The 27,323-nt window shown below is 43.6% G+C and overlaps 1 protein-coding gene across 1 annotated transcript in view; it reads left to right on the forward strand.

Moving 5' to 3' along the window:
- The window catches only part of LOC103778772 (low-density lipoprotein receptor-related protein 5), a gene marked incomplete at its 3' end in the record, with an annotated part of 77,426 nt that overhangs the window by 34,538 nt on the left and 15,565 nt on the right, over window positions 1-27,323 (forward strand). The window contains exons 6-7 of the mRNA XM_008946384.1: window positions 3,332-3,728; window positions 4,193-4,364. Of these exons, the coding sequence (XP_008944632.1) occupies window positions 3,332-3,728; window positions 4,193-4,364 (569 nt within the window). The remainder of the gene's footprint in view (window positions 1-3,331; window positions 3,729-4,192; window positions 4,365-27,323) is intronic.

The raw sequence follows: 27,323 nt of genomic DNA on the forward strand, positions 1-27,323 counted from the left end.
TTAAATAAGTGCTGTAGCACTTTAGCCCTGGGTAAATAGCTAGCTGTAATGTGTTAGGCAGGTTCTAGGGGATCTAGGATAACACCAGGCAAGTCACAGCAGAACACTTCTGTAGCCTTGAAAACATTACTACCAACATTAATAATCAAAATACCTCCATGATACAGATAAAACTAATGAGCCAGACAAGCGTGTTTGTCTAGATTTTTAGAGAGAACCAATGTCGAGTTCTCATCTCAGTGCTGTGCTCAGAGCCTGCTGCCAACGCTTTTTTTCTCTACCAGAAACGTCTTAATTGAGTCAAATATGGTTATAAGCAGCACTGTGATTTTTAAACTGTGTTATAATAAAAGCCATGATTTTTTGCACCTATTAAAAATTGCCCACTATAATGATCAAGGAGGGGAGTGGAACTTTGTGAGATATGCTTTGATAGTGTCTTCTCTGCTCACATGCTTTTGAATGTCCAAGGATGTAGATGTATGTCTATCAAGAGCCTTGTTGTGTAATAATTTGGAATTAAATTTAAGGTTCTCTGCAGCAGAATTTGCCACGCAGCCAGAACTTTGAGTTGGCCAAGTAGCTCATTCCCCTCCTTACTTCTTTTTCCTATAAGTCTCAGCTAGAGTTATGTTAGAAATCAGAAGAATTTCCCAAGAAGCATCCGGTTTAACTCTCAATAAACTGTCCTGGTTGTCAGCTGAAGTGAATATTTTTTTTTTCTGGTCTGCTAGGTCAACAGAGAAAAGTTTTCTTTTCGCTGTTCGTTTTCAGCCGTGTATGTCCGTGGGACAGAGCTGAGTTTGGGAATATTTCTGTGGTAGTGTTTGCCTGCAGAAAAAGCCGGAGCAGCTGAATGTGTCCAAAGCAGGATTATTTTCTTCTCTTTGCAAGGAATTCATACTCATTATGTTATTGCTAATTTCAAGGCGTCTTGGTTGTCCTGGGTGTGGTCAAAATATTACTTTGTCTGCAATTGGATGTGTGACCATATGCACAGGTGAACACAGGACAGATCTGCATCACATAAAGTCTGATTGTTGCTGCTGTGGGGAGCTAAGAGTGTTTTGTATTTGTGGTGTGAATTTTTGGGGAGTATTAACAGTGGCTTTCAGCCTGTTGTCTCGCCAGCAAGTCTAGGCGCCGTTTGGGCCTTAGACTGCCAGTTCCTTCCTCTGGTATGTTCAACTCTGCCCTTGTTCACAGGGAACCAAGGATAAGCTGCAATCAGTTGTGTGAAGAGACAAAACATACACATTTGATTTGTATCTGTCTGTTCCCATGCAATGATCCTTGTAACCTTGGTTGCCTTAGAAATACATGTAACAGTCATATCCGTTAATAGATAGGACTGACTAGAGCTTATTACCGGTTAATATATAACTGATAACTGTGTTATCAGTTGCTAGGCAATCATTTGATGCTTCTCTGCTTCACACTACTCAGACTTTAATCTTAATACTAATGATTGCAGACACATCACTAGAATAGAAATTCAGAAGTTAAGGTAAGTATGAAACTCAGAGCGCTGTGGGTGGCTGAACAACCGCAGTGCTGCTCACTTTTTGAGACACTTGAGCTAAAATAATTTACATTAAGTTTTAGTTTAAAACTCTTCTGTGTTTGTGGAGTGCTTGGATGACCAGATACATCTCCCTTTCCACATTTAATTTTGAGGCTTGACTTTTTACTTAACTTACACTAAACAGGAGTTTTTATTTTTACTCCCACAAGTGCAATATTTCATAGCCATAGAAGCAAGACATAAAACTGTGTTACAGTGAGGTGTTTGTGTCTGCTGTAGCTGCTGTGCTGTTGTGGCTTGCTCTCTGACCTCTGCAGTTGCAAATCTGTGCCCTGGTTTGCAGGTGCTTTCTCTAACAGTGAGGATTTCCACCTTTGGCTGATCATTCAGGAGCTGCAGTGACTCAAGGTGGTTCAAAGTGCACATCAAACTATGTCCTCTGTGCTGTGTTGCAAACCTGCTTGGGTGATGATACAACACTGCTTTTCTAGATCCTTTCCTTTTACTGCACACTTACAGCCCTGAGCACCATTTCTTTTCAGAGCTGCTGGGATACAGTTTGGAGATTAAGCTCTGATTTCCAAACCTGAAAGCAAACAGCAGCAAAGTTCAAGTTCCCAAAGTGAATGTGAATTTTATTTTAATTTCAATGTGGATTGAACTTCTGAGTCTCCAGAACTGCATGCCTAGGTACAAGTTGTTTCTAGAAGAATGTTCTCCTGAGGATGTGGGTTTCTGTTCTATTTAGTGGGCTCAGAAGGTAGGTGTCGTGTTGGCCATTGTCCTTCAGCCTGGGCTGTTGGTGGGCACGGGAAGTGACCAGCTCCCACTGCTATTTGCTGATCTACATGAAATGCGACAAGTGACTTTTGTTCTGGTTTCCAGCTTTGGAGTGTTGCTAAATGATGAAAACTCCTTGTCAGTTTTCAAACTACGCAGCATGGATTTAGTAACAGAATAGGAAAAAGACTCATACTGTTCTTTTTGTACCAAAACAGGCATGGGTAAACGTGGGGGAAATGTGTTAGACAGCTGGATAGTTCGCTGCGTGTCCTGTTTTTGTACTGATAAGAGAAGCTGCCAGAAAGACGACACTGAAGGTGGCATTTGTCTTTGAAATGTGCTCCAAGTGGTTGTTTGGCACCCTTTCCACAAGCAGTGAAACTTGGCAGTGGGGGAGGGAGAAGAGGAGAGAACAACAATCTATTGCCTTACCATTAGTTTTGCATCAGCTTTGGCCAGATGAGAAATACTCGCTGGAGTTGCGACTTGCTCTCTTGTTGGGCGTCTGGAGCAAGTCATTAATGTAGTTTGTTTACAAAACACTCAAGTCTTCTGTTAGCTCTTTTCATTTATTATGTAGGGCTTGTGTGAGAAAACCATGTCTAATGCGCTGGTACAGCTAGTGGGAAGTTTGGCTGAGCTGAGGAGTTCTGTAAACATGATGAAATATTTGGACCTACCCCTGCCATTTTTTGTTTTGGTTTGTTTTTTTTTTTTTTTTTTTACTGTATTTTTTTTAAGATTCCAGGTAGAGATTACTATGTTCCTTATTATTTTAGGAGGCTGAGAGAAAGATGCTGCCATTGTGAAATAAGAGTGCCAGCACAAGTAACTACTTGAGAAGAACTGATTAGAATTTACTCCCTGTTCAGACAAGTCTACATTTCAATGAAAGTTCGATGCCCCTATTTTGGGGAAATCTCTATATTATAGTGACAGTGGCAGTTGACAGCTTGCTGTGCTCTATTGAGATGTTCACATCAACAGCAGAGGAAATGCTACCGTGAATGGTTTTCTCCCCAGGTGCTGAAGAAGTCTTGCTGCTTGCCAGGAGGACTGACTTGAGGAGGATTTCCCTGGACATGCCAGATTTCACTGACATTATTCTGCAGATAGACAACATCAGGCACGCCATTGCCATAGACTATGATCCTGTGGAAGGCTACATCTACTGGACGGATGATGATGTCCGAGCAATTCGTCGGGCCTATCTTGATGGCTCTGGAGCACAAACTCTGGTAACCACAGAAATAAACCATCCAGATGGCATTGCTGTGGATTGGGTGGCGAGGAACCTGTACTGGACTGACACTGGAACAGACCGCATTGAAGTAACCCGGTTGAATGGGACATCAAGAAAGATCCTTATCTCAGAAAACCTAGATGAACCTCGAGCCATAGTGCTCAATCCTGTAATGGGGTAAGTTCTGTGTTCATTGATAGCCCTGTGAGAGGTCTTTGGATCCTGTTTATGGTCTTCTGAAACTGAAAATATGCAGATTGTGAGATGATGTGTATATTACAAGCCAAATGTTCTGGAAGTAACTGGCATTCCCTTGGTTTATGCTTTTCATACTCTGTATATAACAGGTGACATCTAAATATAGTGCTCTTCAGTGAACTTATAAATTGTGTATTGGGCAGAATTTTCTCTGTGTCTTCAGTATTATCATAACTACAAAAGAACTGGGCCAGTACACATTTTCAGTAGCTTTATTTAATGCTTGAACTTTATATTGTCATCACTGATTATAGGTCAGATTGGCTTGTTTGCTGTGGTAGGGGAAGGAGAAAGTAAGCTCCTTCAAAAGCAGGACAGATCTTGACACTTTTTGTTGTTGATTTTACATGCATTGACTCTTTCCCCTCTCTTTTTTTGAATAGCTACATGTATTGGACAGACTGGGGTGAAAGTCCGAAGATAGAATGTGCTTATTTGGATGGCTCAGAAAGGAGAGTTCTGGTGAATACATCCCTGGGTTGGCCTAATGGCTTGGCCCTGGATCTTGAGAAAGAGAAGCTTTACTGGGGAGATGCAAAAACAGATAAAATTGAGGTGAGTAATAGAGCCACATTTGGGTGCACTACTTAGAAGACAAGTGCTGTCCTCGCGGTGCTTTGTGTCTTGAATGCGTTCATCCAGTTTTTGAGGAGTCTGTTTCATTAATATTAACATGATATTTAGCATAACAAGACATATTTGAGAAGGAAGCCAAATGTGTTGTTCAGAAAAAATTTTGCAAGAAATGTTATGTCGACATGGCTACAAGTGTAATTTAATTGCTTGAAATCTCAGGTTTTACCTGAGGCTTTTGCAACAAATTGGGACAGTCAGATGCAGCTTCTTTGATTTGACGTGCCTGTGGTGCTTGGTGCTAGCTAAAATTGCTGCATGTGGAGGACTTGACGCAAGGTTCGTGTATGGGAGGAAGGTGTCTGTGGCAGCCCTAGAAAGCCATGCTTCAGGACCTTAATGGTTCTGTGCTGTCCAGATGCATGGACAGGAAGTATTTTTTAACATACCACCTGCTTTGAGAACAATGTAGGCATTCTACCTCTGAATTTGAGGAGGGGAAATCCTCTTCACAATGTTGTATAAACACTTAGGACAGTATTTAGTATTTCTTAATTATTGAAAGAGCGTCTGATAGAACATGGTGTGACTGCCCCTTTCTTTGGGAAGAATTTTCTTGAAAATGCAAAAAAATTCGTCCTGTCTACCTGTTGCTTAAACAAAGACAAAATTGGACAAATATTCTTCTTACTTGTTACGATGTACTTCTGTGAGTAAGGTAGTGAAGTGTCTCTGGAGATTCACTACTTTAAATTTAAAAAAGGGTCAAGGCAGATGTTTGTAGTGGTCTAGCCTTGGAAATTGACAGTTGCACCAGGGAGACCCGAGATGTTTCAAGAGACATTCTCCTAAAGGAGGTGCCTTTTTTTCCCATTGGTATTGCATTAGTATCCCATGATTAACTCTTAATCTAGAAGAATAATTGAGCTGCCACAGAAGTGAAGCAAGTCTTAGGTAATGCTGCAGAGAACTGAGTCCCAAAGTAGTTTCACTCAGAGAAGGTGATAAATAACAGACGAAGTTTGAATGAAGGCTTGGGGCAAGCTTTTTTGGGGGCTTCTGAAAATGTGTTCATGAGGTTCTGAGATTTCAGTGAATTATTAACGTCAGTATCCAACTGAGAGGACATTCAGAAAAACTGATGGAGCTTGATGATGCTGTGCTGTACAAGGGCGTGTGGCATTTGTGTAACCCGCGAATACTGCCCAGCAGCCGTTCTGTGCTTCTGTTGTGGAGGTACTCCTGGAGTGGCGGGGGCTGTCTGTGGAGTAGTGGGCTAGCTTGCAGGAGTGTGGCCATTTCATCGGAGAAAGCCGAGGGTATGAGTACAGAATATGGACACAGCCAGATGTTGTGAAGAAGTCTCAAAGAGTTGCTTAACATCCTGTTGTGTTCAACACCACCCTCAATGCTTAGTTTCTAAATAAAATAGTTAAGAAGTGCATCCGGTTGTCGGCCACTTGTGGTCATATTTCTAGAACAGAAAAATTGGATTTTGAACCTCAGTCTGAAGTTGTTGTAGTAGGTTATGATTAAGCCAAGGGTTTGGATGACAGCATGAGGCGTGACCATAAGATGATTAGATTTGTCAGCCAGGCCAGTGTTCCTTTGTAATGTCTTGTTAAGCTCCAGGTGACCGATGTCCATAGGTCCCTTGACCTGGTTGTATTATTCTTAGTATGTAGTAGTCAATTATCTTCCATGATGCTGGAAGAACAGCTTGAAAATTAAAGGTGCTAAATAATTAGCTCTGAGTACTTTAGTTTAAAAAGGGAATTCTCAAGGGAATTTGAATTAGCTCCAAAGTAAGACAAGGGGAATAATCAGCTAATTGAAATAAATTAGTGAAAAAAATTATCAGACCAGAATGTGAGAGTAAAGACCCCCCAAAAAGTTGTTTCTCTTTAAAGCAGTAGTTTAAAATGTTATTCCCTATGATATAAGCTAGTTTGCTGAAGTCATGTTTTGACTATGCTATTACTATTGCCTGTTTCTGTACCAATAACTAAGAAAAGCAATACAGGAATTTTTCCCTGGGTCATGGCCTGTGAAGTTGTTGAGTTTTCATGTTTGGGGAGCAGCATATGCAGCATTTTTAGAGAAACAGATTTTGAGGAATGATTGCACTCTCTAAAGGTTTTGTCCTCAGTAAGACTGTTTGCAAGCTCCAGATCTGTAGCTTCAGTATTTGGCAATAGCTAAGTTCTGGGCTTGATGGCTGTCGGAGAGGTCCTCTGCCCCCTTACTTTTCAGCCTATAGGACAGGGAACATTCCAGATGCCCCTTCTATAGATGGGACCATAGTTGTGCAGTGTGTTTTGTGGGTTACAGTGGTCTGTTCAGCCTGTCTCACTTCATTGTGAGGCAGTGAAGCCAACAGTACTGTTTGGTTTGGCATCAAAGTTTAGGAAAATCAGAGAAGCCAAAGTAAGGGCTTTCTATTCCCTCAGTTTTTCTCTTGCTTATTATACTTACTTTTAGTGGTTCTCTTTTATTTGTAAAAATAGAGAGAAGAGGGTGGTTCACTTGGTCTTGCAATCAGAGGATAACTCTTCACGTGAAGTGGGTTGTGACATCTGTAGATACATCAATCCTTACATATTTTGCAACCCTGTTGTGCTCCTAGCAATGGGTTCCACATTTTCTTAGATTAAAATAGATGTAAGTGTTTTCATTTTAAGTCTTTAACACCCCGCTCCTTTTTTTTTTTTTTTTTTCTTTTTGCACTTTTTCTCTTTATGCTTGGTGTTTACTTTGTTAGCTGTTGTGAACAGACTCCTTTTGAGGCAGTATTTACAAATACCTGTATGGGCTTATTTAAGATGTGATGGGGGAAAAAAGCATGTTTGCCATCTGTTCTGAACCATGCTGTGAAGGGGCTGTTGTGGTCCCCTCTGGACTGGCACGAGTTAAAATGGTGCTGGCATGTTAGCGTAGAAATGGATGTTAGAGCTCCATCCACTGCAGGACTTCAGTTAGAAAACAGATTTTCAGTTTCCATTGTGGAAAAGGTGACCGACACGTTTGTGTATTGTAGTCCATTGGGAAAGAGCTGTGTGGCTTCAGCAGCCACCAGCACAGCTCAGATGCTGGCCAGTCTCAGACTGGTCTCCAAGAGAGCTTCTTGTCGTCAGTACTCCTCTAGAAGATGGAAAAAGTGTGCTAAGAAAATACTTTAGAAGAGAAGCAAATGGATCTGATGCATTGTATTTCACATGTATTGCTCAGCTTCCTGTATTTGTCACCTAGCAGTCCTTCCCTGCCAGATCTCTGCCTTGGAACCCTGATTGCTCCTATCGATACCCTGGATTTTCCCAGGAGACTGTAGTTTGTGCTCCTCTGCCACACAAAAACTTGCTGCATGGTGTGTGAGGTGGGACATCACCACTTTTACTTACGCTGTATTTATTCAGCATAAACTCCTTCCCTCCCACGTGCGTTCCATCCCCAGCAGCGTCCCATTTCCATGGCTCGCCATGCAGCTGCTGTCTCAGGGGTTTGTTCTGTGTGTGTGTATGACTCTTGCATCCACAGCTGGTCAGAAACGAAAAGTCAGCCTAGATGAGTGTCAGGATTTTTCGTTTGCCTGGTAAGCACCTGAAACTACTTGAAAGCATGTTACTGGGTACATTTACTTTATGTCGACACCTAAAACCACCATAGTAGATAGTCAGATGTAACTCTATTTTGTGAAATTTCTGTGAAAGTCAGAAGGTAAAGGAGAAAATTCCCATCTCCACTGTTTTCTTCTATCCATCCACTTCACCTGCCTCAAAATGTCCCAGCTTGCTGTGTAGAAACTGCAAAACAGGGTAAACTGGAACCATTATCTCTACTACTGTGCAGAGGAATGTTGGACTTAAAGCCTGTCAGGGAAGAAGTACAGTTAAGACTGGTACCTGATAATGTCAGGAGTGCACTATGGAGGCTTTTCTGTAGCTTTGACAAACTGCTTGTACATTAGAATTGCTTTTGTCCCTTCAGCTGCTTTCCATATAGAAAAAAACGAGTGAATATAGCTTGTGCATATTTCTGCTTGGTATTCTGCTCTGGTTTCTGGTATTTTAGATCTGCAGGGAGTCATCTTACTCTCCCTGGAAAGAAGGCCTCTTCATATACCAAGTTCTTAAACAGTGACTGAACTTTGTACAGCTTGGAAATTTGATAAGCTGAAGGCATTTGTCCTGTTTTTGCCGGACCTTGGGTTTGAAGCGTCCTGTAAATGTCTGGTTTGGTTTTTTTGTTTGTTTAGTTTGGGGTGGTTTTGTTCCTTTTTGGTAACACACTCTGACATCACTTTTGGGTGCTCTCTTCCACAGTTAGAAAAGGAATGCTGCAGAGCTGTTGAGGGTACCAAGCACAGTCCTAGAACAGGAGAGCATGTTCTTACTTGTGCGTGGAAAACTTCACAGGGTGAGAACAGCAGTTACCCTCTCCTGGCAAAACCCCTTTCCTGACCTTCCATCTGCAGCTCTCGGCTGCAGCACAAAGGGCCCAGTCACTTCACAAGCAGTTTGCATCCCGAAGAAACCATTTGGCAAGCATTGTCAAAATTTTGTGTGACAGGAGCCTATGGGGCTTTCCCTGCAGATTTGGCACCCTGTGGTAGCATTGTTCCTAGCTTTAAATTTTCTTTTTCTTAAAAAAAAAGAAAAAAGTTTGGCAAAGTGTACAGCAAGGAAAAAATATATAGCAAAGTTTGAGCTGGGTCTGTTGAAATGGTGTGCTTCCCTGCATGGCTTCAGCTATGAGTGAGGGGCATGGATTAGTCCAGCTGAACTCTGGATTTTACTGACAGAGAAAAGGTACTTTCCAGGAACAAACAGCAGATTAATAAGGATTACAGGGTTCCAGCAGAGAGAGAAACAAAGACCCAATGACATCCACGTGTAGAGTTTCCTAATTCTCCTTAAAAACTTATTTTGTGGTTAGCCAAGTTTTCCCATGTATTATTTCTTCAGCACTTGCTTGAAGTGCCTAAGGTGTAATTGCATAATGAGCAATTACTGAATTCTCAGGTGCCTGTTATTTTTTCTGTGTTTTACTTAAGTTTGTGCAATATTCTTGGAATAAATGTTAGGCAGACTGTCCCTTCTGGCAGCTTCCCCTTGTGTCCTGTCCCCTGCCCTCCCCTCCCCACAATTGACAAATGTCCTTCATTTGTCTTTGCAAAAGCCTAATAATTATGTAAGGTAATTCTTTGCAAGTTTGTAGGGTGTTTCAGTCTAAAGTGTAACTTGGCACCAGGTGACAATCCTGGAGTTCACTGAAAAAATTTTCCAGGGTGCAGCTGTGGACTGTCCTTGAAGTTTAAGGAAACAATCTTTATAATTCCTGCGTAAATAGTATAAAAAGACATTTGGAACAATTTGCTACTTTAATGGCAGTAGGCTTTTCAGCAATCAGTTGTACTGAAAAATTAACAACTAAACTAATTCAAGGCTTCTTCTAAACAAGCCTGAGTATAGTTCACATATTAGCCTTTGCTTTACAGTTGTTTGGCCTAAAAAAAATGCAGTATTTAATTTATACATGAGGCTTTTTCTCGTAAATGATACATTCTTCTGTGTGTTGCTTTGCATTGGCAATTTTCACTGAAGGATTAAAAAGACTATGTAGTGTAATAAACTATTTGAGAGATATTCTGGACTGATTTATTGCACCATGAAAATCTCGGAGAGAGAGGAACTAACTTAACACCACATAAAAAAACTCAATGCATCTTTTTCTATAAATGTAAGTGTATTCCAGAAGACCTAGTTTGTATTTATGTTAATGTAAATAATCCCTACATTGCTTATTTGTGTTAATACACAAGAACAGAAAAGTCAAATGGACGTAGAAATAAGAAATTCAGGATCTCCTTGATGTAAAGAACAGATATCAGTCAAAGTAGACAGCTGCAGTAATAAAATCACTGAAAATTATGATAGCGTGGGAGCCTTAAGTTCACTGAATTTTTGAAACTTCTTAGTGACATTTGATTCCTTTTAGAACTGTGGCAGAGAATTCATCTTGCTATTGAACAGCACGTGTCAGGGCTGGGCTAGCAAACCATCTGTACCTCCCTGCTGTTGGTGTAGCTCTGTTGGGCAGCACGTTCCTGGAGTCTGGACTTCTCCCCTGGCTGCTGCCCTTAGGGCCACCCCTAGTTTGGATTGTCACCATGTGCTGCCTCCTGCCTGGGGGGGGTTATGTGCCCGTGTTTGCGGCCGTCCCGTAGGGTTCTTGGGTGGGCATTGTGTGTGGTTTGTCAGTGTTACATACCACTGGGTTTTTGCTAGCCTTAGGTGGGTGTTAGGCCTTGTGCTGTGTGTGATGTGCCTGAAGAACCAGCCAGCCCAGATTCTGCTGTAGGTGGACGGGAGGTTCTGTTCCAGGTGAAGGGAGCTCCTTGTCGCGTGAGAGCTGTGTGGGTAGCGGTGTCCAAAGACCTGGTCTGTAACTAGCTCTCGTTTAGGGACCTGAAGAGAAATAATCTATACTGGTTAGCCTGGGACCAAATCTTTGCCAGCAGCCTGATGGTAATTGTAGAACAGGTAGGAGGAGTCATTTGGAAAAAGGAGTATCTTAAAATGTTGCAGGGTTCTGGCAATTCTTGGACTTTGTTAAGGCTGGTGACAAAGCAGCTATGATTGCTTTTCCCAGGGGGACGTTGCTGGGATGGTACACAGGCTTTCGGGGGCCGAGGGGAAGAGAGATGTATCCTTGGCTTCAGTGCTTTAACAATGACAATTACAAATATCTGTGGAGAGTTGCATAAAGGATAAAACAGATTCTCACTAATTCTACAAAATTATATAAAGCCTGACAAGGCTTCTTCAGTGAAAAGGGGGTGTGCACCTTCAGGAAGAGGAAGGAAACCTGGCAGCTAGGGGAAGAGGGTCTTTTTTCTTCCCTACAGGGATCTCCACTTTCTCATCTGCCTATTAGCTCTACTCTGTTTGCACCATCAGACTCGTCATGAGCTTTGGAGTCAAGAATAAGCACCTCAGTTCAGACTGGCAGGGTTGTTCGTGGAGTCTCAACTTCCTCTGCTGAAGGAACTTGAGAGTTTTCTGCTCAGGCATATCTGGAATGATCTTTCTTAACCAGCTTGCTACCATAGAAATGATGTTGCTGTTGGTCCAGCCTTGTACCCATCAGCCTGTAGTGGGAGCAGAGGTGGCGTATGATGATCAGTGATGTTCCATAGATCAGACCACGGAGTGATTTCAGGTCCTGATGGTTTCTTTTGAATTTCAGCTCTTCTGGCTGTGCGATATGTTTGTAAACCCTGAACCCTGGTTCAGGATTTCCTTGTGTGGAACTGCCTCTTTCTGAAGCACAGAAATATAGTCAGCATCTACCTGCTGACACACAATGTCCATATGCTGTGTTAGGAGTATAGAGCCTTCTGGGATCTCACCTGGTCAAGTTGTCTGTATTTTACTTGCTGCTTAATTAGGAATTTCAATTATACCTTGCACCATGTGAGCTTTGGTTACTTTTAAGAGGATTATTACCAAGCATGGGAGCTGCTGAAGAAAGCCAGATCTGGGTTCACAGAATCGGATGCTTTAGCTGATGAGAAGTGTCACACTTTTCTGCTCTGTGCTGTGTAGTAAGGAATTGTTTGCAGAGCAGAAAGACTTGTTGACTGAATGGAAGAAAATAAATTTACCAATGTGAATTCCCTCCTGTCCCTTCTCAGCAGTCGCAGCATGGGCGTCTTGTCCCAGGTGGGCGATACAGGAGGTGATACTGCCTGTGTTAGTTGTGCCACTTAATGCACTAGTAGAAAACTCTCAAATAATGATGTGGTTGAATGACCCTCCACGGGATCCTCCTGATCAAGGATTCTCCCAGACTTTTTCTATGCCCATTTGATACTGTATCCATTAGCTTGAAAGTGAAAAATCCGCAAATACTGGCAGCTGCCAGTTTAAATACTCCTTTGAGTCTTTCCCCAGCGAAAACTGTACAAGTATGAAGTTACTAGTCTAGAACCATTTATGATTTATTAGAGTTGCTGTATAGTCATAAAATTCTCTAAAGCTTGTCAGGTTTCCAGGGACTATATTGGTTTGTACTACCACTTTTAAAAGGATGACTTAAAAACCAAACAACTGACAGACAGCTTCTAAATTTGGTCTTCGTGGAGTGCTCAGGAATTACTTCTATATGTGCAGCTTTTGCTATATTTATCAAGAGGAAATCCTGAGGATGTATTAAACTACAAAGCTGAAGAATTATTTGGGTTTTACATGCTCGAGGCTCTCCTTTCTCCCTGAAGAATTATTTTAGGCTATCTGATGCCAAATCACCCTTTTCCGCTTGCTGGGGAGGGAATTCTGCCTCACTTCCCTGGCTGGGATCAGCTTCCTGCCTGTAAGAGAGGGGTTTGCATTAAGTGTCACAAAGGCTTCTGTACCTGTGAAAGGTGGAAATGAGCCCCCTTTACGAGAACCTGATGTCTTTTCTGGTGCAGAATAAGGACGTTTCTCCAGTTTCTGAGGAAAAGGTGGCTTCTTTGGAAGCTGGAGTAACTTGAAGTTTCTTTCTCAGACTAGCAGGTAGAGAGTTAAGAGAGCTTTTAGCTTAGTAGCCTTCTTGAAGTTACTGACTATATTTTTTTTAGCTATGAGGAATTTTCCTGAAATACTACTTTTTGCTTTTGTTTTTCTACTTTCTCCTGTTCTCTTCCAAGAATAACACCTCTGACCTAGACTAGGGAAGATGGTTTGTGCTGCCCAGGAATTGTGATCCCAGGAATACGTCCTTAGAGTGGTGTTGAGAGGCGTTGGTGGCTCTCATTCTTTGGGGCTGGTTGTGTCAGTGTGCACAGCGTACCCTGTCAGGTAGGTTGGTTTGTCACCACAGTTTGGCAACTAACTTTTCACTACAAAAAGTCCTCACTCTGCTCTTATTTACTCTGCTCTTATTTTCCTGTTGCTGTTTTAGAAGGAAAGTGTTGAAGATAACTTGGCTTTTCACCATCTGGAACTCTCCTCCTCATGTGTAATCTGTGGAACCCACTTGGGGAGGACACCGCACACTTCTTGGCATTTAGTTACCTTAGGTGTGAGCTTCTCAAAAGGATAATGCAGGGTTTTGTGCCTAGACTTCTTCCATTTCAGCTTTGTTGAGTTGTTTAGGGGATCTGCATTGGTGATGGTATTTCACAGCACCACACGAGGTGATATTGGGAAATACGAGCTGGATTGTCTGAAGCAGTGCTGGGAAGGCAGGTGGTGGTTCTACCCATCCATGTTGGCAGAAATTTCTGCAGCCTTTTGTTGTGAAGCATGTGAACCTGCGTGCTGTTAGAAACGAGAGCTGATGTGGTGGGCTGGCCTGGTAGGGTTCCTGTGTTTCCGAAGAACACACACTAAAAATGGAGGTGTAGAACTTGCTTTTTGTGCCATGTCTTATTAGTGAAATTCTGAAAGCTGTCAGTGCCGTTCTTACACTCGTATCATCTGGCCTTAACAAGAAAGAAAGCTGACAGAGATGCGTGACAGCCACCACCAGCCTACCCTGGTTCTCCCAAGATTGCCTGCAACAGTGGGAAAGTTTTCTGATAAATGTCAGTAGTGTAGATGAGACCAAAGGTTTTTGTGTCCATTTAGCCTTTCTAAAATTCTTCAGTGCGCTGATGGGGATAGCAGTCACTCAAAGGAAGACTTCCTTTTCTTGGCTTGATTGACCAGAGTCATTCTGTGGGAAAGGGTGCTAACTTATTCTAAACTGAAGGTGACCCTTGCCTTTTTGTGAGCAATAGAGACATAATAGAGGCCCAGTTAGGGTTCAGCGGAACCCCCACAGCCATCTGCACACTTCATTGGCAGAAGTGGCTTTCACTTGAACTTGCATTTGACAAGTGTTTTCTGTCTTCTTTCTCATTCAGAAGGGTCCTTCAAAGCCGGGTAATTGAAATGCTCTCACCCCTCACTCCTTTTCCTCCTTCCCCCAGACCTGCTTAAATTGCAGGGCAACTGGTATTCAGTGTTAATGAGGAAAAATGCATGCGCTTCCAAAGCTCACACTTTTTTCCCTTCCCATAGGGAGGTTTCTAAAAAACCTCCTCTTCTCCACACTCTCTGGCACCAGCTGCATAAAGGAGGAGCTGGGGGAAGGAGTGTTTCTGGGTTTCTGTGTTTCTGTTGCGTTGCCATTTCTCCAGCTCCCTCCCCCGCTCCCCTCCCCTCCCTTTTTTTTTTTTTTCTTCATCGGGCTGGACTTCTTGAAATGAAACACAAATCAGGTCTCTGGAATAAAAGGTTGTGAGTATGCCTTGTGGCATTTGGAATGAGGCTATTCACTGCCTGAATGACTATAAATAGAAAGCAAGGAGCTGTGTATTTCTCAGTTCAGGCTCCCTGCAAAGAAGCGCCCTTCCCAGTTAAAGGGTGACTTTTTGAAAGGAACCTTGTTCCTTCTGCCCAATTGAATTGCTCCAGGAATTCTTCTCCTTGCAGCTTGCATAGAAAGGTGTTCATCTCTAATTTATTTCTCCTTTTAAAAGGCAGTATCCTCCATCATGAGTGTATATTCTTATCCGTGTTGCCAGATCTGCCCGTCTCGTCTGCACGGAGCTGCACGTAAAAAGATTCCTGAGCGCAGAACAAACATTGTTCTCGGCACTTTTTGTGCCTGAAAGCTTTCCTTTGGCTTTAGGCCAGCTGTCGGCTCCCTTTTTATCTGGTATTCATTCTTCAGTGAGAAGGCTAAATTAACAGCACTCAGGGTTTTTGGTTTGGGTTTTTTTTTTTCAGGGATTGAGGATCAGAATGGGAAGTGTGATTGATTTTTATAATAAAAGATTTGATTCTCCCAATGCACTTGTGATGTTGCCGACAGTAAGAGCCCCAGTAGCTTGCTGTTGCAGTTCTACAGGCTGTTTGTTTGGCTGATCTGGCTGTTCAAAAATGCTCATAAATCTCCCGTGTTGTGCAGTTATGCAAGTTTAGTGCGATCATTTTACTTCTCGAAGGACTGTAGTATTATAAAGAAAGAGCATAGTGGATGAGAGGAACATGTTCGATGAGTTTAGGAGTTGCAAATGTTAAAGTTCCTAGCACTCAAGCTCTTGGACTTTTTTCCTTTTTTTTTTCCCCCTTTTTTTCCTTTTATTTTCCCCTTTTTTCTTTCTTTTTCCCCCCTCTTCCTCCTTCTTCCCCCCTTCCCCTTTTCACTTCCTAACACAGTGGTGTTTTGTGTGGTGTTATTTTGAAAGCTGCTTCTAATTTTCTCCTCAGACCTTTTGTTTCACATTTTTTTCCTGCTTTCAAAAAACGAGCAAGGGCAGCCTTCTTCAGAGGGTCTTCTTGTCCCTCTTCATGGTTTTTAAAGAATGGGTCTATAGATTCCTTGCATTGCTCTTTCTGTTGCTGATGGATTCCTGCTTGTGGGGGTTGTGGCTTTTTATTTGTTTGTTTAACAGAGAAATTAAAAGGTAGACAGATACCTTATTTTTTTTAAGCTTAGCCTGTGCAGTGGTTTTTGTATTAGTGCTAATGTAGAACTGAGAGCACCAGCGAATGGACAGGAAGTAGAGGGGGAAAGGCAGAAAAAGAAACTTGTTCTTCAGCAAGCCCAGGAAGGTTTTTAAGAGGTTGCCAAGCAGGCTAAGGAGAAAAGAGATTTTGTCATTTTTAATTTCTTAGTAGTTTTGTAATTGGCTTAAAACTAATAGTCAGTGTCACTCTTGGTAGGACTTCTCGTAGCTGGGCACACGAATAACAAACTTTACTAACGTGAACCTCTCTGTAATATCCTTCTCTTGGTCTTCGCTGTTGGGACATCTTGATTCTCCTTGTCATTTTACATTTTGTCTGCCTGCTGGGTTCTGGCTGGGGCACCGTACGTTTTCCTTGTCACCCTGGTGGTGTGAGAGGAGCCCCTGCAGCCCCACCCCGTGCCCTCTCCCGCGGAGCCTCTCGGGACCCTCGTGCCCACACGTCGGGCTCCTTTTCGCCTCGCCTCGCCTCCTGTCGTTTTGACCAGCATTTAAAGGTGCTTTGTAGATGTCAACTACCATCTGCTCATGGTTGTAAAATTTGCCTGCTGCTATTCCCCTCTTAGCTCATATTTTTACAGTAAATTTTCCTTCCTCTTAATTTGAAATTACTTGGTTTGTGGGATGTTTTACCTTTATAATTCTCCTGGAGCAGAGCTCTTAGTTGAGAAAGATACGTGATTGCTCAGATTATATTTTGCCAGTTATTTTAGTTACCTTTGAGCTCTTCACTTGACTTAAAGTTACTTTCTAGATGAAAAGCCACGTGGAGTTTTTCTTAGATCGGTTTTTGTGTTGGCTTATTTTTAATTATGTTGCCCACTGGCTCATGGTTACGTGACATCTTGGATCATGTGCTTTTTGAACTTATCAGGTTTTTTTATATCTAGTTGTTTATATGTATAGCATATATATTTGATAATTATATATGTATATCCTGTTGAAAAGTAAAACACGATTTGTAAAATGGGTGGTGAGCACAGGGTGCACCTTTCTTCTAGCTATGGATATGGTTTTATTCCTTGTTAAAATAGGAAATGTTTTTGACAAATTTAAGGCAAGAAACTTTCCAAGGAGGAGTTTATTAGAACCTAGGTAGTTGCTTCTAATGAAAGACTCGCCTCCTTTCTGTCACATGTATTATTAACATTTTAGTTGTATTTTGAATATCTGAAAACCCTACTGCTCTCACCTAGCAGGTAAAGTTGGACTGGATGATCTCCAGAGGTTCCTTCTAAGCTCAACCATTCTGTGACGCTGTAAAGCACAGGAGAGCTCCTGTGCTTCAGAAACCACTAGTCATGAAAGCTGTGTCCTTGGAGAGAAGGCAGGCGAGGTCTGTCTTCAGGAGAGCAGAACTGGTTTTGTTCTCCTTCCTACAGATTCTTCTTATTCAGCTGGTTAAAGCAGCAAGGTTTTAGACTCAGCTACCCTGTTGTCATCTTCCATTCCTGTCATGAATCCTTCTGTTTTAGCCCCAAGCAGTTAGCTTAGGTCTGCAAGAGGAGTCACCACTCTTGAAAACATCTCAGAATGGATCTTCAGTTTTTCAAATAATCTGTAAGAATTAACAAACTTAATGCATTGATTTCACCAGTGTCTATGGTGAAAGATTTGGGTTGGTTTGAGGCTCCCCTCCCCTAAGATAGCAATAAGGAAGGTTTTTAGAAGTGGTGCTCAAAGAGTGTGGATAGTCAGTCTTCTCATTTACCTCCTCAGATTCCTCTCTGCTTTTGGCATGTGAGGTTTTCCTAACCCAGAAACAAGTGGATTTTTAAATCTCGTCCAAATTCTGTGCTGTGAACACCAATAGCTATGTAATTGCCTTTTCCAGTGATGCAAAGGTATAAATAAAAATGTTGCTTTAACTTTTTTAACTACTTTTACTGGATTCTTCTGTGTGTTTTTTTTTCTTTGCTTTACTTCAGTCTAACCTCATAGTCGACTTACTTCAACTCTCATAGCTCAGGGCTCTGGCTGCATGACTGTAGGAGTCAGACTTCTGTGTCTCATGTACAACTGAGAAGACATATTCACCTTGGCTGCATCTGGAGACATGACACAGAATCAGTGGTCTGAGGTGATGCAGAAAATCCTTTCTTAATGGGTACTCGGTGTGCCTTGTGTGTATGTGCAGAGTCGTAGGGATCTGTGGTTAGGAACGAATAGTCTCTGGAACGTTCTCTAGGACTTTCTGTCCAGCCTGATACATGATCCTCTTGCTCTTACTGTTGTACACAAGTAGGAGCCGTGCATCTTCATGGCAATACTGGTGTCACCCAGTTTGCCTGTGGCATGCTCATTAGTCGTCCGCAGTGCAGCCAGAGGGAGCTCAGCATGGAGAACTGTCTATGAATTTAAGTGGACCCTGGTTTCTTGAATGGTTTTGAGATTGAAGTCTATGAAACAATGAAATGTGATCTTAGAGGGGGCTGGTTGGTTTTTCTCTTTGGAAGGCAAAGTAGTTAAGTTTCTGTTTGGCAGAAATAAATCCTCACTGTCCATGGGTAGGTGGAGCCGTGGTGGAGTGGCACAGGATGGTGTGTGTGACCCCTGCCCTTGGTGGAACTGCTCCTGGACACTGGGTTTGATGGGGCGGATTCTGACTAGCTGAAAAGAATTCAGCTGCCCAGGTCTGTTGTCAGAACAGAATATTCATGGATGGCGTAGTATTAAAACAATAATAAAATATAATAATAAAAATGCTTAAAAGAGAAGCTGCAACCAGCAGCTGACATGTAGCAACATGAAACAGGACCTGGGCTGGAAGCTCAGAAATGCTTGTCTCTGTTAAAGTGTTAGTGAGATATTTGTCATGAGCCTTATGAAAAGAATTGCTTGGGTTTAGTTGCAAATGTCCTACGTTGTCAAGCCAATTTTCAACACCCAGCTTGTCACTGCCTGTGACATATTGTGTAGAATTCACTGCAGCTGGGAAATCTCGTGCCTGTGAGTTTAAGCTTAGATTGGAAGTTACTCCTGAAACTGTGCTGTGCTCTGGAGACAGCATTTTGGCTAGTCCAGACTGATACAGGAGCTTTGGCCTGCTGAAATCCTACTCTGAAAAGGCAAGGTGAAGCCTAAGGTGTGATACTGCTGTAGTGATGTAAAAATCTTAGGCACAAGAAGAGGGAACACTTAATTCCAGGTTCCACAGGGAATCTGGGTGGTAACAGAGGTCAGTACCAGGACATTCTGAAGAGTCTTCCAGAGTAGTAATTGCAAAACTCCTGGATGGGTGGGTGGGTGAGTTGGTTGGTTTGTTTTCTTAAAGGCTGGTTGCACTCTGATAGCCAAGCAGAGGTTTAGTAAGGCCCAGCCTTGGGTTTGCTCCCCGTGGGAGATACTCTATTTTGCAGCGACTTCTCAAGGCATCCTGTGAGGCAGTGAAGTGTAAGTACTTCCCTTTCAGAGAAGGATCAAACTTTGTACCACCCACGTCTAGAAGGTTGGAGAGCTCTTGTGGGTGTGGAGCGTCATTGCCCTTCATGTTACAGATGATTAAATTGAAGCATGTTTCAGTTAAGTGCACTGCCTGGAGGGGTTTGGATTTGGTCCTTAGGCCAGGTCTAAGAGTTGTGCAGGTTTAGGAGCCTATCGTTTGTGCCATTCAGCCTGTGCTAGAGCTGGAAGGGTTATCTGCTCACAGTGCTCATGCAGAGAGCACCAGCACTCCCTCCTGTGTGAAAGGTTCCTCTGGTAGAGTTGTACTGGGGAGATCTTCCAACATAAGGTGGATCCCCAGGGGACAGAAGCAGGTGGTACTTCCACTGGCTTGCTGCAAGACCTTGGGTTGGGTGTTCCAGTATCAACAGCCCCTGCAGTGGAGGACTGTTAGTGTTTCCCAGCTTGTTGAAGCCTTACTAATTTAAGGTTTGTGAAATGCTACATAAATACAAACTTCCTGATGCCAGGAAACTGGGAGACTCAAGGCACCTCTGCAGAGTGAGGCTGCCTCTCCTTTGACCTCTGCTCTTTCCTCTCTATGATTTGTCTCATGGTCTTAATGTTCTGATCTCATGAATCTGCCTTTGAGGATTCAGTAGCTGACCAACTGTCAAAACTATTCTTGGTACAAGCATTTGCCCTTCAGCTTGTTTTGTCAGCAGGCTGCTGGCATGGCCGTATAGGCAGCAAAAGGAAGGTCTTCTCCTTGTCTTTGATTCTTTACATTCATGACATCATGGAATGTGGGTCTGGAGACTTTGTATGGCACTTGTGCATTAACAGGATCTCCTTTTGGTGTGAGCTTAACACCCACGTGACAGTTCTACCTTGTCTGTCACGGGGTTGTTCCTGCTATGGAGGTAGTTCACAGGGAGGAGGAATTGAATCCCATTTGTTCCACAGAACCAATGGGCTTGATGCCACTCTTGTGAAGTTACATTCATGGGTTTTGTTGTCTTCTGCTTCAGAGCTGGGAAGGATCTGCAAGATAACTGGCCTTTTTTTCCCCCCTTCATTTTCATGGTTACCAGCAATTTGTTGGTAGTGCTACAGTGAGACCCCAACAAAGAGTGAAACAAAATTAATTTCAATAAGTTCTCAGATTTCTTCTGCTTTGGAGAGGTGAGTACTAGACAAGCCAAGGTGGCTTAGCTTCTCACCCTGGTATCTTTCCAAATAAGTGGGGGTAAGTTTTCACCCTAGCTTTTTGCAAGTATTTTTCCCTCCATGTTGCAGCTGCTTTTGACTGTTCCTCAGAGAACCAGCCGAGTGGGCAGTGCCAGCTGTTACAGTCAAGGGGCAGGTAAAAGTCTCTTGTGTTGAATGTACACATTGACACTAAGGAACAGGCAGTGAAAGGTTGTGGGAATTATCCCCTTTCTGGTCAAACCAGCTTCAGCTTCCTTTTTGAGAGGAGCTTCCTTGGAGTATCTAATAGTGTACTATGGAACAGCTGCGTAGTCCAGGCGTTCCCAAAATTTAAAATATTTTTGTGTGAAAATGACCAATTCTTTTAAAGAAGGAGTTGGGGTTGGATGTACTGAACAAATTCACCGCAGGCAGTGTTTGAATAAATCAGTTCTTTTTTGTTTTTTTTTTACTCCCAACGGGCATAAAATTAGACAAATATAAACACTGATCCCAATCAGGAAACTGCCTTATTCCTAACACAAACAAACAAACCAACCTTCCCTCTATCCAGAGAAACCTCCCAGATGACAAGCCATCGGTCCTAGATCTAAACAGGAAGCTGCTATTTGGGCAGTCACAGTGGCTGCCTCCCTCCACGTCCTCAGGCTCAAACCCCTGACGTTTCAAACACAAGGGTTGTTACAAATGCTGTTCTTTTATGTCAGCCCAGTAACGTGGAGCAGAATTATGCTGGGTCACAGCTGAATGATACAGTTTAGTCCTGTCCAGCAGCAATACTGGGAGATTTTATTCAGATAGACTTTGCATTCCTTAAATAAATGAGCAGTTGTAGCAGCTTTGTTAGTGTAAAGAGTCCTTAGAATGTGTGCCACTCCCTGGGTCAGAGAAGAACTCCAGTTTTCTCAGGAACTTGGGAGTGAAGAGTGCAGTTGTAGTGGCCAGAGCATCCTGGTTCCCCGTGGATTAGCAATGAGTCCTCTTCCTCTGTAGTTCTGCAGTGAGTCTATTTTCAAAACATCTGTAAAAGGGCCTTTTTTTACCTGATCTGTAGCTTTAGCATTGGCACTCTCCTTCCTCTCCCCTTTCACCCTCATAATTTCTTTCCGCCAGAATACTGTAGTGGTCACAAACAACTAAATTGGTCAAACCAAAACACTGAACAAATATGAAGGGACAAAGATACACCACAAGCAGAAGTTTCTTTCTGGAAAGGAAGCTCTGGAGAGTCCACAAAGTACTCTGAGAAGTTCTTCTCCCATTGCAAGTGGTCAGAGATTGTAATTTTAAAAGATCCTCATGCTAAATTTAAATGTTTAAATGAGGCTAAGAGGAGTTCGTGAAACTGAAACAATAAAAGTCCCTGCAGCACTCTCAAAATGACAACTGGGAGACAAAAATCACTTTGGCAAGACATTTATTTTCCAGTACAGTAGGACTTAGGGCTCAGTTAAGCTTTAATTTACATGGAGGTGAGCTGTGCCAGAAAATTCATTTAAATGACAGGTCGTTTTTTATTTTCTTACCAAAAAAACAGTCCTCACCATTTTGGGTACTAAGAACTTGACCTTGGAGATTACCAATGAGATATCATTTTTCTGTGTTGTAGAGGAGCAGTTTCATTATTGCCTCTGGCATAACTGCCCATTTTGAAGGTGGTTTAACCTCAGCCAGCAGCTGAGCCCCATGCAGCCCCTCATTCCCTCCCTGGTGGGATGGGGGAGAAAAGGGGAAGAGTAAAAGTGGGAAAGCTGGTGGGCTGGGGTAAAGAGTGTGACAGGTAAAGCAGAAGCTGCAGACACAAGCCAAGCCAGGCCAGGCATTCCCTCCCCACCTCCATGCCAGGCAGGTGCTCAGCCATCCCCAGCACAGCCGGGCTCCCTCACACCTAAGGGGGACGTGGGGAGACAAACGCTGTCCCTCCACACGTCCCCCCTTCCCTTCCCTTGTCCTCCCCCAGCCTCCCGTGCTCCGCTGGGGTCGGCTGTCCCTGGTGTCCCCTCCCAGCTGCTCGTGCCCCCATCTGCTCGCTGGGGGGGTGGGCTGAGGGGCAGAGCAGCCCCGACCCTGTGTGAGCCCTGCTCAGGCATCACTGAACCAGCCCTCAGGTATCCACAGTCTCCAGCACAAATCCAGAACACGGCAGTACCAGCTGCTGGAGGAACACCAGCTCTGCCCCAGCCCAAACCAGCACAGAGAGTCTGTCTATGGAGAGTTTGAGCTTCTGAAGGGAGAAAAGAGTGTTGCAGTAGTTTGTGGTCTCAGTATTTGGAAGTAGGAGGCATAACAGGAGCCGTAGATATTCCCCTGGTTAAATATTTTGTAATGCTTTTAAAAATGTCTTCAGCCAAACCTTCCCCTCAACTTTGTTCTTTCTGCCCTCTTAGCATTGCCTGTCAGGGCTGTGAAAATTACAGATCCTTAATTCTGGTAGTTCCTGTGTGCTTTTTCCAAATGTGTGGGTGGCAGTGTCAATCTGGAAGCACCAGTGGGTCCTGTGCCTCTACTAATGCTGCATGAACCACTCCTGTGAGCTCTGGCAGGGTCCTAACTCAGTTTCCTCGGGTGCACGGTGGGGCATAACCAATAGCTTTCTGTGCAAAGTGCTTGGATCTGTGGATGGAAAGAACTGTGAAAGAGGCTGAGTACTGTAGTTCATGAGTGGAAAACTGACCTCTGCTTAGCCTCCCCCTTCTAAGTGTACACTGTGTTTGCTTGATAGTTGAAATCTAATCCTTTGGGAAGCACAAATTCCTATAACAGCTCTGATATGTATTAATAAAAACATATTCCTCATTACAAACAACATCAAAGCAATCACAGTGTGGATTAAAATGCACACACACCCTCCTCCAGACTAATATGCAGCAATGTGGAGTTCAAATGAAGCCATTAGCAGTATCTCCAAGTATTTGGCAAAAGCAACCACACTTGTGTAGCTACAGGCGATGAAAGTCCCTACTACAAAAAGGGAGGGACAGGGGGAGTAGCCTGCATTGATCTAATTAATCCATGAGGCACAAAGTATGTAAAATCTCATTATATATCACCAGGAAAGTTTGGCTTGAGAAGTAAAGAATATGTAACTGATTTGTCCCTGGGTGGGTTATTTGTGTCGTTGAATCTTGCAACAGGAAACAGGATTTCTGAGAACATCCTAGAAGCACACGCACACACGTGCTCACACGCACACGTGTGCAAACACATCTGTGTGGACGTCTCCCTATCTGGAGACGTGCACACACATACGTGTAGCCAAATCCTGAAACTCCTCAGCCTTTTCTCAGGGGGTGCTTTCATGAGAAACTTCCTGATCTGCACAAAGTGAAGATGATTTATATTTTTTTTTTAATGCCTAGTGGAGACTGTGAATCTTGCTAGTGCCAGTCACAGCCTGGAAACACCGTGTGTGGCTCTTCCAGTATTACTGAACCCAGACGATGGGTTTGTCCCATTGCCCCAGGCAGCCCAGCTCAGGCATGAAACAGCTCTTTTCCCTGAAGATCTGCTTCAAAATGGGGACTTGGAAGAAGTAATTTTAACTTGCCTTTTGCCCTTTTCTTTTAAGCTTTTCAGGGATTCACATTACATTTTTTTAATTTCTCTGAAACCTGGAACACTTGAAATATTTATATTAGAATTTAAGCCAAGATTCCCACCCAGTCAGTATCTCTGAAGAGCTGAAGATTTAAGTAAAATCCTAAATATAAGTTACAAAAAAACCCCCAAACAAACAAAATAAACGAAACACCCGAGCAGCCACCCACCAAGCCCCAAAGCTACATAGACAGAACAAAAGGGGAGAGGGAGAGACAGAGACACTGAAATGAAGAGACTAGTTCAGTCTTGCAGGTGGCCAGTAGCAGGAAAAAAGGACAAAGTCATGCCACTCCAGCATCCCATTTCTTCCACATATGGAGTAATACAAAAGGTTTGTGAGTGTCCAGAAGTCTGGAGAATCAGGAGGAGGGATGGGATTTGGAGAGAGTGATGTGTGGTCACTGCAGGTGCAATTAGTAATTTAGCTCATTTACAGGGTGCTGTAATAGGTAGCGCTGGCTGTGTTCCAGCAGCTTCTGTTCTGCCCTTCCCTCCACTTTTGGATGCTGACAAGATCATGTGTTTAATTCCGCTCTTGAAGAAGTTGTTCCCATTCTTTAATTTCAATGTTAAACCTGTGTTGACCTAGTCATGTTGTTCTTTATAAAAAAAAAAAAAAAAAGCAGGGATCGTTCTTTTTCCTTGCTTACTTTCTCAGCTTTCCAGTAGATCTCTTAAATACAGGGACTTTGGCTGTATCTTACATGCTTCCCCTTTTGTCCTTTATTTCTACCTACCCTCTTCCAGTAAACAAGTATCATTCTGGAGCTGACATTCCTGGGAAATCAGGATTTTTGTTCCCTCTTTGGTAAGTGAAGACCAAGGCCAGAAACTTATCCCAGTTACCTCTTAATAGGTAGGTACAGTGATGATAATTTCTGTAACCTGCTGAAAGATCTGAGGGCACGTTAATGGCCTTAGCATGCTATGTATGAAGGCATGCTGTGAAGCACAAGAGGGAGTTATGCATGGTTAAAATGTCTTTCTTCTCAATTTATGGAGGAATTCTTAGAGGAATTAGGAAGATTATAGTTTCCTTGCTCCGAATACAAGAAGCTTGCTCATGTAGCTTCTCCCATCCTGCTCTTGGGTGTCTGTTCTCTGAGGAAACAAGGGCTTTCTGCTTAGCTTATGGCAGTCTGTCTTTGTGTCTTTGGTGGTTCCTGGTGCTTCACAGCTACTTTGAGAACTCTCTGCTCTAGGTGGGAGGACACACACAACACAGAGGAGCTGTAGTGCATGGAGAAGCTGTGGGGCACAGAGGAACTCTCATTCCTGTTTTCTGTGACTAAATCTCAGGTCCTCAGTTGCTCTGCCTGATACCTGTGCCTTTCTGTAGGCTGTTCTCATGGGACAGGGTGCAGCCATATTTCAAAGGCTTTTATTAGCAGAAAGCATCCAAGTGTCTGCTCGCACAATTGTGGCTCTGATTATTCTTTGTTTCTGAACATACAAGTCAGCTCCCTCTTTCCAAAACTCAAATGGTTGAAGTTAAGTATCACAGTGGAAGTGACTTACACTGTTTCTTAACTCTGTGTCAGAGTAGGAGTCTGTTAGGTAGCCTTCCCCTTGCAGCTCCCCATTCCATTGTAATAGCAGGGATGCTGAAGGCACTTGTGGTGCCTCAGTGGAAATCAGTGAATCAGGTAAGCTTAATTGCTGAAAGGCTACATAATATCATGACTTTAATTTTTGAGAAGGAATTCTGATGTTGATGTGTGTCACTGCTGAAAGTCACATCATGGATTAACTACTGATACTTGGTTTCTCTCTATAAATGGTGCTGTCAGGATGCAGCTGGCTATAGGTTTTTTCTTACTTTTTTTTTTTTTTGGTCCCCAGAGAGCCTTCAGAATGATTTGTCTGATTGGAGAATGCCTTCATGGCCACTTTATTGCAATTAATTGGCCTTCCTCACCTCGTCCCTACACAGCCGGGCAGTGTCCCTGTGTTCTCCCCAGGATACCTGTCCCTGCTTCCACTGCTTGTGCGGTCTCAGTTTGTCCTTTAGTCTGGCCAGCAGGTCTCCACTCAGCCATGCTGCTCTCCTTCCTTCCCTGCCCAGTTTCCTGCAGCTGGGAATCCAGAGTTCTTGTGCTCTGTGACAGCATCTTCAAAGCTCTGCCAGCTCTGCTCCGCTCCCTTGTCCCCAAGGACTGTTTCCCAAGTTTCCAAGGCTGTTCTACTGATGAACTCCTTGAAGTGCCAGAGGTTTGCTTTCCTCAAATTTAGGGTCCTGACTTTGCTTTTCACCTCCCTCCTACCCCTTAGGACAGTGACCTGGTCCCTGCCGCCCAGGCTGCCTCCTGTCCTGATGTCCCTGAGGAGCTCACCAGCATCTGGGAGCATCAGGTCTAGTGCTGCACCCCTGGAGCAGGGGCGGCTGTTTCCTGCTGTAGGGAGTTGTTGTCTGGGCACTGCAGGAGTCTTCTGGGTTGCCTGCAGCTCCCCGTGCCAATTCCCAGCACGTGGCAGGGTGGTTGAAATCCCCCAGTAGGGTGAGAGCTGTGAGCGTGGGGTCTCCTGGAGCTGGGGTGAGGAGGTCTCATCGATGAGCTCCCCTGGATCAGACAGCCTGTAGTAGACACCAGCCACAAGGTTCCCTTTGTTATCATGGTCCCTGATTCCTGCCCATAAGCTCTCCACCTCCTCGTGGCTGTTCTTAAGGCTCAGCTCTTCACAGTCCATCAGTTTCTTAACATAAAGGGCAACACCACCACTCTTCACAGAATCACAGAGTGTGAGGGGTTGGAAGGGACCTCCATAGATCGAGTCCAACCCCCCTGCCAGAGCAGGACCATCTAGTCTAGGGCAGGTCACACAGGAACGCATCCAGACGGGTCTTACCCTTTTTCCCCTCCTGTCCCTCCTGAACAGTTTGTAGCCATTGATAGCCACACTCTGCTCGTAGGATTCGTCCCATCAGCTTTCAGTGATGGCCACTAGATCCTGGCCTTCCTGCAGCACAGTAGCTTCCAACTCTTCCTGTTTGTTGCCCAGACTGTGTGCACTGTAGAGGCACTTCAGCTGGGCTGCCAGACGTGTTGTCATCCCTTTGATCCCCAAGGGTGCTCCTTGACTAATACCTGTTGTTTGCCCACTCCTCTAACCCTGGGATGTTGTCCTGCTGCCTACCACTGATGATAGTTGCATCACCACCCCCTCCACTGCATGGTACAGCCACCTTAAAGCCCAAAGTGCTGTGCAAGGTATGAGATCAAAAGGATAGCTGGAGCTAAAGCAGG

This window comes from Merops nubicus, unplaced genomic scaffold (assembly GCF_000691845.1).
Source record: "Merops nubicus isolate BGI_N331 unplaced genomic scaffold, ASM69184v1 scaffold5038, whole genome shotgun sequence".
Lineage (NCBI taxonomy): Eukaryota > Metazoa > Chordata > Aves > Coraciiformes > Meropidae > Merops > Merops nubicus.